At 40.4% G+C, this 14,180-nt stretch overlaps 1 protein-coding gene across 1 annotated transcript in view; it reads left to right on the forward strand.

Moving 5' to 3' along the window:
- c21h8orf34 (chromosome 21 C8orf34 homolog) overlaps nucleotides 1-13,793 on the forward strand; it is a 52,553-nt gene extending 38,760 nt beyond the window's left edge. The window contains exons 11-15 of the mRNA XM_070928334.1: nucleotides 3,019-3,145; nucleotides 7,356-7,846; nucleotides 9,453-9,549; nucleotides 12,853-12,891; nucleotides 13,711-13,793. Of these exons, the coding sequence (XP_070784435.1) occupies nucleotides 3,019-3,145; nucleotides 7,356-7,846; nucleotides 9,453-9,549; nucleotides 12,853-12,891; nucleotides 13,711-13,718 (762 nt within the window). The 3' untranslated portion in view covers nucleotides 13,719-13,793. The remainder of the gene's footprint in view (nucleotides 1-3,018; nucleotides 3,146-7,355; nucleotides 7,847-9,452; nucleotides 9,550-12,852; nucleotides 12,892-13,710) is intronic.
- The last annotated feature ends 387 nt before the right edge of the window (nucleotides 13,794-14,180 follow it).

The following is a 14,180-nucleotide window of genomic DNA, read 5'->3' on the forward strand; positions in this document are numbered from 1 at the left end:
AGTGCTACAATACTCAATGTTCTCTATCTCACACGTGTGTAGATCAACTCCTTATGCCGACAAGCTCCCATCTGCCAGGATGTTCAGGATCCTTCATCTGATTTGATAAAAGCAGCACTTTCTGGGTTGCCATTGGTGTTTGCTTCTGATTTTCTCATTTCGGATGTTTTCAACATTTATGGTAACTGAGCTCATGAGCTAGAGTAAAGTAGCTCTGCAAAGCTGAAGTGATTCCTGCATTCCTAAAAGTGCAGTTACATTTTTAAGTCTCATTCTGTTTCACTCTTCCTCGTTGTTAGAGCAGCTCAAGCAGCAGCGATACCATTTGTGTTTTAGAAGAGATTAATGGAGTTTATCACCCAAAGGTACAAGTAGCCCCAATTTGTCACTTTGCCCAGTTAAAGGCCTAAAGAAATTAATGCTGCTCACCTGTGTGTCTGTGTGTTATTGTATACATGGTCCGATGTGTGTATGTGTGTTTGTGTGTATAAGTCACTCTGTTACTCTGCCTGACCACAACAAGTGAGTCCATCAATTGTGCTTTGCAAAGCCAGCAGTAGGCTCAAACGTCTAACCCGGCCCAACCACGTTTGAGGTCTGTGACTGCATGCACACATCCCAAAGAGTTCTAGTTGTGTGGAGGGCAATGTTGGACCAAACCCCAGATTGTGGTGATTATTACTGCTGACCACACACGTATAGCTGCACACATGCAGGCTATAAAATATTTAACTCTAGACTTCCATCCTCTCTTTCTGTCTTGTTTGCTCTCAACATGGAATCAATTTGGCAGCAACCGAGACTCTTGTTTGTTAGTTGGGCAGAAGCATCACCAGAGGGTTTTTCCCCTGTTCTCTTTTAGGTCTTTTAGTTTTGTCATGCTGGGAGGGAGATTTATACAACTTGGGTTTTGCGCCACTGACATTAATATACTCATAAGTCATTGCAAAATCATAGCTGCTCTTTATTTTGGAGATGAAAAGGCATTCCTTCTCATCTTGTCTGTGCAGATTAAAGTATCCAATCTAAGCATCCAAACAAAGGGGGAAAAGTTTGACTAATTTGTATTCATGTCATACATTGTTGCTGATAAGGACAATAGCTGCCTTAAACTATGGGGAAGGGAAATCACTTTTCATCACTTCATTATGTCTCTTCAGTGTGTAATCAAGTCCTTGATGTTTTGTACATGATTTTTCAATATGCACTATCGTGGTGTGCACTCTACATGTTGGTGTCTTCCAGCTGAAAATATGTATGCCTTCACCAAATTTGATGAAACAATAGTCATATTTTGATAGTAACATCTGTTTATTGATTGATGTTATCTAAGGAGTGGAATTGCTTGCAGTCTCGGTACATCCGGCCATGGGACTGTACAGTACCACCAGCATTAGCCTCCGGTCTGCAGTCTCCAGGATATATGGTCCTGATTACAGTATAGTCCTTCCTTAAGAGGACAGACGAGCTTTAAGGCAGGAGCAATGCAAATGTTAAGCTGTGGACATGTGCTGATAAGAGTAAATCTCCATATATCGACTGGTCTTATGAAGCAAGACTGGGCTTTCTTAAGGCACCACAATAACGTTTTTACCCAGTTGAATGTTAACATAACAAAGGTGACTCCTCAACTTGGATTTCCAAAATAAATATTGCTGTAATGCCTTATAATGTAATGACTCACCGTATAATAAAGTGTATGAGAATGCATTTGGGAAACTTAAACCAGGAATCTGTTGGTGGCCTTGTTTGCCGGAGCTGAGAAGACCCAGAGAGAGAGAGGGACACCATGATGTCATGCTGTTGGATTTGGGGGGATACCACCAAAGAGAAAGAAATAAAGTTGGGGAGGGGATTCAGTTGTAATGCTCAACCCGCCTTGCTGCTTTAAGGCTGTAATTAAGGATTGGCTTGTGGGGTTGTGGTTCTGCTGCCACAGGACGCCTCATGTATCTGACAGGCAAAGATCAATGCCATAGACCCTGGGAATCATGTTTTGTCATTTATTTGAGGATAGCAGCTTCACTTGTTTTTCATCCTACCTCTTCTTTGGAAACAGAGCTTTACGTTCACTTTGAATCCTGCAAACCATATTATGAGTAGCCTGTTATATCCCAGGTTTGTCTTTAAATGCTGTTGGAAAACTGCGCTGCATGTATATCACCAGATCTCCCAGAGCCTTACTCTGTGTCAGCACTTTGTCAAGTGAGCTCTGTCTCTCATTAAGTGCTTAGCACATCAGATGATGTAAGTGCTGGCATCAGAGGTATCATAACTTATCTAGTGTAAACTAAACTTACAGGAGGTGGAATTATGGCTGACAAATTTTATTTCTCACCTGTGCATGAAGCTCATGTGTGCTTGGTCCACTGACTTAACAGATCATCTGGCCACTTGTGTCCCATCAAAGGAATAAATCGGAGGATTAGGCGTGATGCCATTACAGGACTTGGCAACCCGAGTCCGTCTAACAGGTCCCTTTCCAAATCATACACTTGGCCAGGAAGAGGTGGGAACAAAATAGCCCAAAGCAGCCCCTCTAAGTGATCCAATCTGCCTTTTTAGAATTTATTTTCTTTCATATGCTTTGGAATATGATCATCTTTATTTTTGTATAATATTAATATCGTGTGCTCTTGAACTATCCAAAATGTCTGATTTATTGTTCCTTAACTGCTGGTGCAAGATTTGTTGCTGTCAGGCTCTTTGCCAACAGACTAGTGTGCATACAAGCTCCTATAGATTTATTGATAGTTATACAAAAATGTCCTGAACCGCTACTGACAGTCTAGCGTCCCGCATTCACTAAACAGAATGCACTGCGTGCTCGACGCTTTCATCTACACTTGCTGTGGTTTCTTGTGTTTTTCTAAAGCCCATAAAATAATAATTGCCCACTTTTTCCAGCAGATATGGCTCAGATATTTCCAGCAATAGCTGAAAATTATATAAAGAGTTAATTGAAGGGTCTTTCGTCTAATGTGACTTTCTCTCTTTTCTGTTCCCCTCGCTAACTAGCGTCAGGCTGTCTGGGAGGCTGATCTGAAGGCAGTGAGAGGTGGGAGCTCTGTCGGGCAGACAGGCCTGCTACTGGGCGACTCCCTCTTTTCTAAAGAGCTGGAGAACATGGGCAAACAGCTTGCTGGTAGGCAGTTCTGTGTGGTTCTGTGTATGTGTGCTGTGCCTTTGTGCATATATAAGTTGTCTGTGTGTTTATTAATGATGTATGGGTAAGTCAGATCACATACTTTGGAATAGAAAACGTAGTCTACACTGTGCAAACATTTACATACACACACTCACACACACACACATACACACACACACTTTGAACTACCGAGACTTATGAAATAGAGAGGGGTCTAGAGAGCACTTATGAGGAGTGTGAGGGGGGAGAGTCCAGCTAAAGAATGCACTGCTTTTGGCCAAAGGATTTTCTTGGTTAATTAAAAACTGATCTTCCTGCTAAAATGTGTCAAGACTAAATAGAAATTAAATAATTAAACTAATTTCCACATGCCAGGAATTCATCTCAGCTCCAGCTTTGACAGGTTCCATCAATAACTCCAACTCTGCTGAGTCATTTGGAAGTGATCAGAGCTGGAGACTGATGTTGTCTGACAAAATGGAATCTGTGTGGCATTTTGGAAATCTTTTATTCCTAATGTAGTTGAGAGCGCATCTTTGATGCATGTGACGTCTGAGTGACTCAGAGACTCCTTTTGTAGTTATGATGATCAAGTGTGTATCTACTTATGAATCAGATGAAAGGAGTGGAGGCCAGAGGGAATGTCGCCATTTGCTGTCATGTGTCCCCCACTTGTTTGTTATTCCTCTGCGCCGGCAATAGCTGTTTCTCATGAAACCAATATCTCAGGAACGCCTTGGAGGAATTTTTTCAAATTTGACAGAAACATCCACTTGGACTCAAGGATGAACTGATCAGAACTTGGTGGTCAAAGGTCAAGGTCACTGTGACCTCACAAAACACGTGTTTGGCCATAAGATATATTTCACAGTTGGTCGGAAAATGAACTGGTGATACTTTTGACTCAAAGGTCAAAGGTTACTGTGACTTCAAATTACCTTGACAAACCATGGCCATAGCTCAAGAATCGCTGCGGTAATTATGACAAAATTTCACACAGATGTTTAATGGGATACAATGAAATGATGACATTTCTTACCCAAAAGGTCAACTTAACTGTGACATCATAATGTTCTGGAAAACACTTTTTAGGCCATAACTGAGGAACAGAAGGGGAGCCAGTGACCATATTTCACAATTTTTTATGCATATCCTCCCGCTCTGTTTGGCCGCGTCACTGTGTGCAAAGACCTTCACATACCAGACTGATATGAAGCATATTGGTCCTACTTAGTGAACCTATTACTGTCACCCAACAGTGGTCCCAGCTGCTCTGATCATCTCTGCTCATCTGCACATCAGCACTGATCACACTGGTTCCCTCAGTGCCTACAGAACAAAACAGCACACTGGTGTTTAGAGCCACTATAAGAGGACTGTTTGTGTTAACAACACACTTGGTTCTGCCCCAGAGGTCCTCAGATGGCATTGATTTCTAGTTGTTTTACGCTGAGTTACTGAATATTCAGGCCAAGGGCTCCCATCAGGCAATTCAGTGAAGCTGTTCAACAAGCTAATTCAACTCTTTCAAGCCTTTATTAGCTGCTAATACTTTCCATGTTTGGGGCCCGAGCCTCACTTTTCATCTTATATTGTTACCCCAATTATGTGGTTGTGAAACACCCCTAGTCTGCCTTTTGTGATAAAAGGAATCACATTTTTGTCATAATATACAAATCAGTTATTGCTCACTAAATTTGTAATTGAATATAGTTTAATTGCAGTTTCACATAGGATGGGTATTAAGATGTTCTATCATTGCTGACATGTTAAATATGAACATATTTTACCTTTTTCAATTTTACATTTTACAAAACATGCTGCTCAATGCATCAGTGTTAAATGATTTTTGCTCAAAGTTAAGAGTTCGAAGTTTCCCGATTTGGAGATATCTGATCAAAGTATAAATAAACAGGGCACTTTTTTAAACTAAATGCTACAGATACATTTTTGGTCTGTACTCAAAGTACTGAGGTTCAGTACCCAGTCTTAATTACACCATATTAGGAATGTGTACTTCTGCCCATATTTGAACTTTATTTATCAATCCGAGGATAATGGCTAGTACTTTAATTTCTTCAGGCAGTATATTGTATTGTTGTAAGCCTGCAGATCAAATACAGACAAGCGATATGTCATTAGCGCTTTTGTTTATTTTCAGAGGAGGGACCTAATAAAGTTTGCATGAGCTGTGAATGGTTATATTGCGTGCTACAGCCCTGTGCTCTTTCACCACGTGCAACTGCTGCTTGATCAAAGACTTTAATAGATTAGATCTGTTTCTATTTCTTCTTGTCTCTTTTTCTCTGTCTTTCTTTGTCTCATTTTGTCCCCGTCTTTCTTCTTCCAGTTCTTATTACTGAAAAATTGGATCAAAACTTATCAAAGGTTTATACCATATGGATTTTGATGCTACCTCTTTGATCCCTGGGAACTGTCATTTTATATCAGTGTCAGTGAGATGACTCTTAGTATTTCTGTGTTAAACACAATGCAACTGCACAGACTTTCAAAATAAAACTTGTCATAGGCTACTCATTAGTGCCAGGAAGCTGGGGGAAGCAACTGGTTTACAATAAAATCATGAGTCGAGCAACCATGTACGGAAGGGGGAAAGATTTTCACAACAAAAACATGTGGTGTTTATCGTTATACCAGTAAATAACCTGAGCTGAAAATATCAACTTTATGGGAACAGATTACTAATGAACATATCCTGTTTACGATATAATGATAACATCAGTCGTGGTGGACTTGGTGTGGGTGGTTAAGAGCTTTGACTCGGAAATCATCATATACAGAATTTTTCTGTATATAGTAATCATTTCACTGCCCCCCAGCTGGTCTTTTGGTCACTCTCTAGCTGTTCATGCAGACTATCAACCTAATAACAAAGCTTCTTTATGGTTTGTAATGTTACATACTGCAGTCCTGAAGTTATGATATGCCCTCAACACCCCACAAAGTTTTTTCAGTGAGGCCAAGAAAGGCCAAGCTGTAACCTGTAACCTTTAGTTTTCCTTCTTATTATTTAGAGAAGTAAAATGTGTAGAATGCACTAATGTTAAAGCAACACAGACAGAAATGTCATGCAGTACACATGCAGATTATTGAGCACATGGGCAGGCCACTATGCAGTATGCTCTGCATTGTATCTTACTGTAAAAGTTGACCTCCACACGACCAGAGCTGATTAAGCACAGAAACAGCAATCTAATTATGCATGTCAAAGAATTAAATGTATTTTATCCCCGAAGGATTGTATACAAAACAGTCTGGAATAGATTTCAAACCAGCTAATGTCCCAAAGCTGCATCTAGAGCAGTATTGCAGACATTTTTGACTAAATGGATATTTGTCAGTGAATAGGAGCATATGCTTCACATTCTTGCGTGGAAAATTGTTGTTTGTATAGGAGGAAAGCACATTTTGCTCAAAAACAAGGAAGTCAAGGTTTGTGAAACACTTGTCATGCTTCTTTTTGTCATTTATATAACGTTAGCTAGAAATACTCGCTTCTGATGAGTCATTCCTGAAATTATCCCTCTCAAATGATAACTCCCAGACTGGTTTGTTGAATCCTGATTGCCAAGATCTTAAACAAAAGCATAAAACATGGAAAAAATGACACAGATGTTGATCACAGAAGTTGGCAGCATCACTTCTTTCACAAGCAAATGTTTTTGAGACTACCAGTGAGGCAAACAAATGTGTTTTTGTCATGAACAGGAACAATTTCTTTTACCAGGCTTTGCTTACTGTGTATCAACTTGGAACCTTTTCTGACAGAGGAAGCTGGATTCACCACAATTTACAGGGTCTATAAATACTGTCATCATTGCCCAGAAGAAGGATTAACCCAGGCAGTCTCGCCCACTTTAATGCTCAGTAAAGTTTGTGAATCATCAGTCTTGTAGGATATATACTAACCTAATAGTACAGCCTCTGGGTATGTAATAAAAATAAGCCTGACTTTATCTTGGAATCATTTATTAGTGATCTGGGATTTGTGTTAAAGGCATTTTTGTGTTACAGTCTTTGTATACATTATTATTAATTCTCATTTAAATGTATGAGGGGGGAAAATATGATTTAAATGAGGATACAATGCCAACTCACTCCCTCAGTTACTGTATCTGTTGACTCCTATGTTTTAAATATGACATCTGGATGTTGACTTGGTTTATCTCCCCTTTTTTCCCTCCAGAGGTTGAGAAGGACCTGGCCAAGCTGGCAGAAGTAGGGAAGATGACCACTCGGAGCTCCAATAATCCGCACAGTAGTCTGCTCCACACCCCTCTGCGCCACAGAACACTACCCGACACACTTCCTCTCCCCAGCTTGCTCTCCAGACCCCAGTCTCCATCAGGCAGCCTCTCAGGCAAGCCCTGTGGTTTTGGCCTCCCTTTGCTCAGCCCCAAGCCAACCTCCCTGGTCATGGGTCGGACTCAATCTCCCAGCAACCCTGGGAGCAGGACTCAAACCCCTAGAACGCCCAGCAGGCCCCTGACCCCAAATAGTTTACTGACACGTTCCACCTTTAACCCTGGATCTCATAAAGAGGTGACCTTCAGGAGGTCGCGAAGCCGCCCTGTGACACCCACATGTCAGCCCACACATCCCCGACCGCTGCTCACCCCTCCTGGACTAAGCACTACAGACAGCCTTGGTGCCAGCCTACGGGCCTATCTGTCTGAGGTAAGACCTGAAACTGAATCATGAAAAACATGTGTTGCTCACTGTTTAGAGGTCATATAAGCAATACTGCATGACAAGGTGTCCTAATATAGGAAAATAATCAATGAGGAGGAGGCGAAGTTGAATTGTGGCAGTATTGCCTTTACAAAGTAAATTATTTCTGGTTGCCTTGCAAACTTACAGTGATGACGAGATTCCAGTAAATGAGTCCAGCACATAATCCCTCATAAAACCACAAAGTCATTTTTTCACCTGGGTTTTGTATATATATTTTTTTCCTTTGGACAGAGCCAGACTAGCTGATCCTCCGTCTTTTTGCTAAGCTAAGCTAACCATCTTCTGGCTATAGCTTTATATTTAATGGACAGATACGTAAAGTGGTTATCAGGCTTCTCTCGTCAATCTATTCCTTTAATTGATACAGTATCTTCCATGGGCATGGTGTGACATCAAATTCTACATATTAAATTTTAGTTAGTGCTCACATGTAAGATTTATCTAGCAAAGTACACGCAGTGTGTAAGACATAGAGTCAAACTGTCATAAAGTTTGGGTCGTGGACTTGAAAATCACTCCAGCTTTATTGTAATGTTTCAGTATGGCAAGAGTGTTCTTGTGTGCTGAGTGTTAAGTAGGCTCAGTGCCCAAGTAAAGCTGGCTGTAGAACATGAGAGCCTTTACACGGAAAGATTATGACCAGAACACACAATATCACACATGTGCATACCCTCCCAAACACACACACGCTTCGTGTGGGGTTTAGTGGAGAGTCATGGAGGTCTATACAGTAGTATGTCATTTCATTGTGGAAAAATGGGTCTGGCATAAAAGGAGAACTTTCAATGGGATTTCTTTCTTATATTCCTTTCATGATTTACTTAACAGCGGCGCTGTTAAATATGAGACCTATTTGAAGGCTTTATTAATGGTGGGCAGGAATTCTGCTGTCCCTCTGTATACTCTGACAGTTATGCTAGTTGACACCTAGTGAGATTATCCAAAACACTAGTGCACCCCCAGTCTGCTTTTATTGAGGCCACCTGGTCCCATGTAGGAGAACTAAAGCCCCTAAAGGAGGCCTGTTTGAGAGTTAAGGAATCCTGAGCCTTTTTAAATACTGGACATACAGGAATGAAAAGATATGCTTTCTTGTCCTTTTTGACGTCTAATTTCTCAAATACTTGAGTAGTGATTTAAAGGATTGGGACTTAATCATTTTAGCACTGAAAAATAAGAATACAAAAAAATATTTTATGTGTAGCATGGGGCAATTTATGTATTTTATTTAAGTTTTGCCTTTCAGTATATAAGATGATTAAAAAAACAACTTTAATACAGCTATGTCCTAGGTGTCTCTGTCAGATTTTGTGTGTGTGAAGACATTATTCATTTAGATTTGATGTTTGAAATCTAAAACTGCTCAATGAGCTCGATTGAATACATATTTCTTTACCTATGTTTTCCTTTCACTCATTCTAAGACCTTGGATAAGACATGTACAGTATATGTAGAGAGATGAACGTGACCATGTTTTCAATCTTCAGAGAATGAATTAACACAGTCTTCTGTCATTCCTGTTCTGTTATGTTCTATTTTTCCATATCAGGATGAGTTTTACCAGCAGCTACAGGCCATCAGACAGCCTTGGCATATTCCCAGTGACACAGACAGTGACATCCTGGAGCCTCCTGAACAGGATAAGAGTGAGTGACCTACCTTTCTCTTCATCCTTCCTGTCTTTTGTTTCTTTTTCAAACCCGACATTTGATTGTTCATCATCTCCTCATTCAGGTTCTCTTTACCGGAAAGAGCAAATCCACAGTGTAGTCCAGGTGCTGGGAGTTTCTCAAAGTCTCTCAGTTGAATCCACAGTGCACAAATCTGACAAGTTGCCCCTCTAATGTTTTTTACCTTCCCACAGTTTTTTCTTTGTGAGACGTGAGGCTCATTTCATTACTGTAATGTCACTTTACCACAGTGAGTAACTAATGCATTAAAGTGGCTATAGATCTATTAAAAAATAAAGATTAATGTGCAAGTACTCCTTGTAAAATTTTTAGATGGAGCACAAGGGCTGACACATGAAATTTTCCACATCTCACAGTTGGGTGAAATCCTGGGGGGTTTCAAAGGGGGGAAACGTTGTCATGCCATTTTTTTCTTTCCTGGCATCACGTAAGAGATATATCTCTATCAAGATTCAATCAATAGACATGAACGGTTCTTGCTTGAAAGTCGTAAATCCAGTCATAGTACTGGTCTGGCTGGGATACAGTACAGCATATTGCTCTGGCTTTGAACATGACAGAATTATATCAGACCTCCTTGAATGTTCTGGTACATAAATCACATGAATGTATGTGGCAATATGGTCTGATTGTCAGAGGCTTGTAGTTCTCAATTCACTGAGGTCCACTAACAAACTGTCACATTTATGCTCTCTTAACATATGGTGAAACTTCCCTGATCCTCTGAGATGAATTTATATTGTAGTTGGACTAAATGAAGACATGACATAACAGAACAGGTAGTTTAATGTCTGCTGGGTGTGCAATGAGAATTTTACCAGTACAGGGAATTAAAGTGTAACATTTGTCCTGATGGCAACACTAAAAAAAACCCATAGGCTCATTAAAATCCTTTTTTTTCCTAGGAGCAAGAATGTTCTCAGCAAATTTCATGGCAAGATTAATAATTAATAATAATTATTAGGTTATTATGAGATATAGTCTGCAATGTTGAGATTTTTGCCTAGGGATGGCGAACACAGAAAGCTTGGAAGTGGAAAGTGGGGTCCACAATGCTAAAGGTTCATCCTCTTGGGAACATGCATGTGTTCAGTGCATGTAATCTACCCATACTGTACCAAGTGGTAATATAAATATAGGCCTAGCAAAAGGTAACAAAGTCCCCCAAAAAATAACGACTAATCCTCTCGGGACAATGAAAGTCCATACTTTCAATGGGTATCCAGCTATTGGTTTTTGAGATACGTTTTGGACCAGAGTGTTTGTCCTGACCCTAAACTTCATTTTAATCTGACATTTTAATCTGACTGAAGATATCTTCATCTGGACCAACATGTTAGATGGACAGACAGATCAACCACCTAACCAACAGACTGACTAACATTGCCACATGTTTAGATCCCACCACTTCTGGGCCAAAAAAATGCCAATTCTGAAGTTAATATATGATTGAGTCCAAAAATTATATATGCCATGAACTCAGAAATGTTCGCAAATTAACTTAGCCCTGTTCTGTCTGTAAACAAAGCATCAGCACCAGCTACTCAAACTGAAAATCAAGTGCATGTGGGAGTCAAAAAGACAGCTTTCATTGACGTTGCAACGGAAGAATTCCAGTCAAACAAAAGATCAAGCAGGCAAATGGCTGTCACATGGAAATATAACCCTTCTGACAAGTTCCTCTAGAGGGTCGTTATTTTTGCCAAATGTGTATCTTGCAAAATAAATGGATACATTTTCCTAATAGCCCCTGGGGCCTGCTCTAAGCCTTGGCAATGGTAATGGCATGTTGAGAAAGGATATGAGCCGCACATTGAATTAGACGTGGCTCAGACACAGGGAGAGAGAGACTGACAGAGAAAAAGAGACCCAACAGCCACAAGTCGTGACAAAGCACTCTGGCGTGAGAGAGGGCCCACAGGACTGTTCGCTGAAATCTTTGTGTGCGTGCGCGCATGTGTAAGTGCGTGTATTAAACGTGTGAGTGATTGTATTAGTCAGGGTAAGACATTAAAATTGTTTTCAGAGAGCATTTTTACCCTTAATCTCATTTTTGCAGGGGTATCTTTTGACCTAGGAAATAATACAATTGAATTGCTTACTGGCAACTGAACACTCAATTTTCATAACCTATAAACAGAGTAACAGAGTAACAATCAGAGAAATCTTCTACTGCCTGCTTGCTTAGAAGTTTTCCAAATGTGAGTGTGGACACGTTTGTCCAGAGTGGTGTGCTCTGAGTGTTTGAGTCTGTCCACGTACCTCTATGCGCATGTGTGTCCATGAATATGGGGCTCACTTCATTAGCGCAGTGTCACCCCCTTCCCAGTATCACAGCAGATGTGTCTGAGCTGGCGCCAAATGTATGGTGAGAGCTAAATAGTGGGAAAAATCCATAGCTATTTCCTGTTATTCTATAAAGCTCCAATGAGACAACCACACATACCACAATGGAGATGAAAGAAGTCTGTCCTTTTTCTCACTCCTAACCCCTTTGTTCCTGTTGGCTGTGGCTATCCCACTCAGCACATTAATGAATTCAACATAGACATGCACAGTGGAAGTAAATCAGTATGTTACTTTATACACCTGTCAAGATTGCTTATAGGATTCAATATTTACAGTGTTTAAAGATAGTTCCTGTTATTAATCTACCAATATTCACTAACTGGTGGACATTTTGACCATTTGAACATATACACCAGTCACAGTCGATGACTTCATTTACATATGATGAAAATCCTATTGTGTGCAACTGACTTAGGAGAGAATTGGCTTACTGTTATGCTTATGCGCCTTCTTGCTGCGATTTATCTGACAATGTCAATACCACTCTCATACAGTGTGTTAAATATGAAACTACAGCCAGTTAGCTTAGCGTAGCATAAAGAATGGAAACGGGGGGAAACAGCTAGCCTGGCCCTTTCCAAAGGTAACAAAATCCACCTACCAGCACCTCTAAAGGTTACTCAACGTTATGTCTCGTTTATTGGTTCTGTACAAAAACTGAAGTGTAAAAAGTGCTGGTAGGCTAGCTGTTTCACCCCTGTTTCCAGTCTTTGTAATAAGTGAAGCTAACAGACTGCTGGCCATAGTTTTATAATTAACGGAAAGATACAGTATGATACAGTTGTATTGCTCTTGTCATATAACTCTTGGCAAGACAGCGAATAAGCATTATTCCCAAAATGTATAACTATTCTTTAAGAATCATCGTGCTGCCCTAAATGACACATTTCTGTCTTCATTTTTCCACAGGTGGTGCACGAGATGCCAATAAGAGATCTGTCTTTTCAGGTGAGAATGTGAACATTTAGAGGTTTCCCAGCCTAAAACACAGAGATTCAGACTCACCTCAGAATGTGCTGTATCATTTGGGTAACCAGAAACCAATTTTGCTTTTGTAAGCAACTGTCTTAAGTTTAGAGAGCCTCAATGTCTGTCAATGACCTCATTTGTAGAGCCACAACATGTTACTCAAATAACTACCAATGGGTGACTTACTGTAGAAGCCTCCACCTTCATTTATGGTCCATTCAATTACAGTTACAGGCTAAATGGAGGGCACCGTGGCTCTGAAATGTGATTGGTGGAGGCTGGCCATGTGTGGAGACAGGAGCGCTGTTGCCCAGTTCCATTAAGTCACTTGGGTTCTGAGTTTACACGCAGCAGACAGCGTCAACTCTCAGCGTCAACATTGGGGAGAAGGAGAAAGTCTGTCTCGTTTGAGGTTGTCTGCGGTTCTCCTTCTTGTGGCTCTAGAGGTGCCCACAGTTCCCAGTGTCAGTGTGCCAGTCTGGAGGGAGATCTGAGAGAAGGCTGCTGCTGCTTGGCTATCAGAGAGGCCAGAGCATTGCCACGGCAACCAAACTCAAAGCTGGCTGCTTAAGTCACCCCAATCACTGCTCTCCCAGAACTTATTGTGAAATATGGACGTTGGAACCTACACTGGGCAGCACTGGGCCTCATTTTCCACCTCATGTTTGTGTATGACATGTTCAGATATTAAATGGCTGTTTCATAGTAATTGCCCCAGTTATTATTCTTATTAGCGGTTAAATGTGTCTTGATTTTGGTTTCTAGGAGACTGATGTTTTCGTCTTTCATTTTTCACAGGCCTATAGTGACGAAGACCAGAGACATTGATCCAATCAAACTATTATGCAAACCACTGGACATTTTGAATATGTGTACAGAGACAATTATTTTTATAATTCACATGAATGAAAAAAAAAAGATTGTATACTTTTTTCACAGATATTTCATAGACATTGTACTGTAACTGTATGATAAAATGTGAAAATATTACTTCAGAGTATGAAATATAACATTTATTTTTGTTTGCTCTATAGCATGCTATTGAACCTCCATGTGGAGTCCAGGAATAGATGCATTTTGTTGTTGACCGACTCTTTTTCTAGGCCTAGTGCATATTCACATTGTGAGGGCAGCAACCCATGTTAAGAAAGCATTTATTGATATGCACTGTTAGAAAATGTAGTGTTTTTCAAATAGCAAATAGACAAGTTGTGAAGGGAATACAAGGAATGCTGTTATATTAATTAAAATGATTTGGTGCACACGTC

The sequence above is a fragment of the Enoplosus armatus genome, chromosome 21, assembly GCF_043641665.1.
Source record: "Enoplosus armatus isolate fEnoArm2 chromosome 21, fEnoArm2.hap1, whole genome shotgun sequence".
Lineage (NCBI taxonomy): Eukaryota > Metazoa > Chordata > Actinopteri > Centrarchiformes > Enoplosidae > Enoplosus > Enoplosus armatus.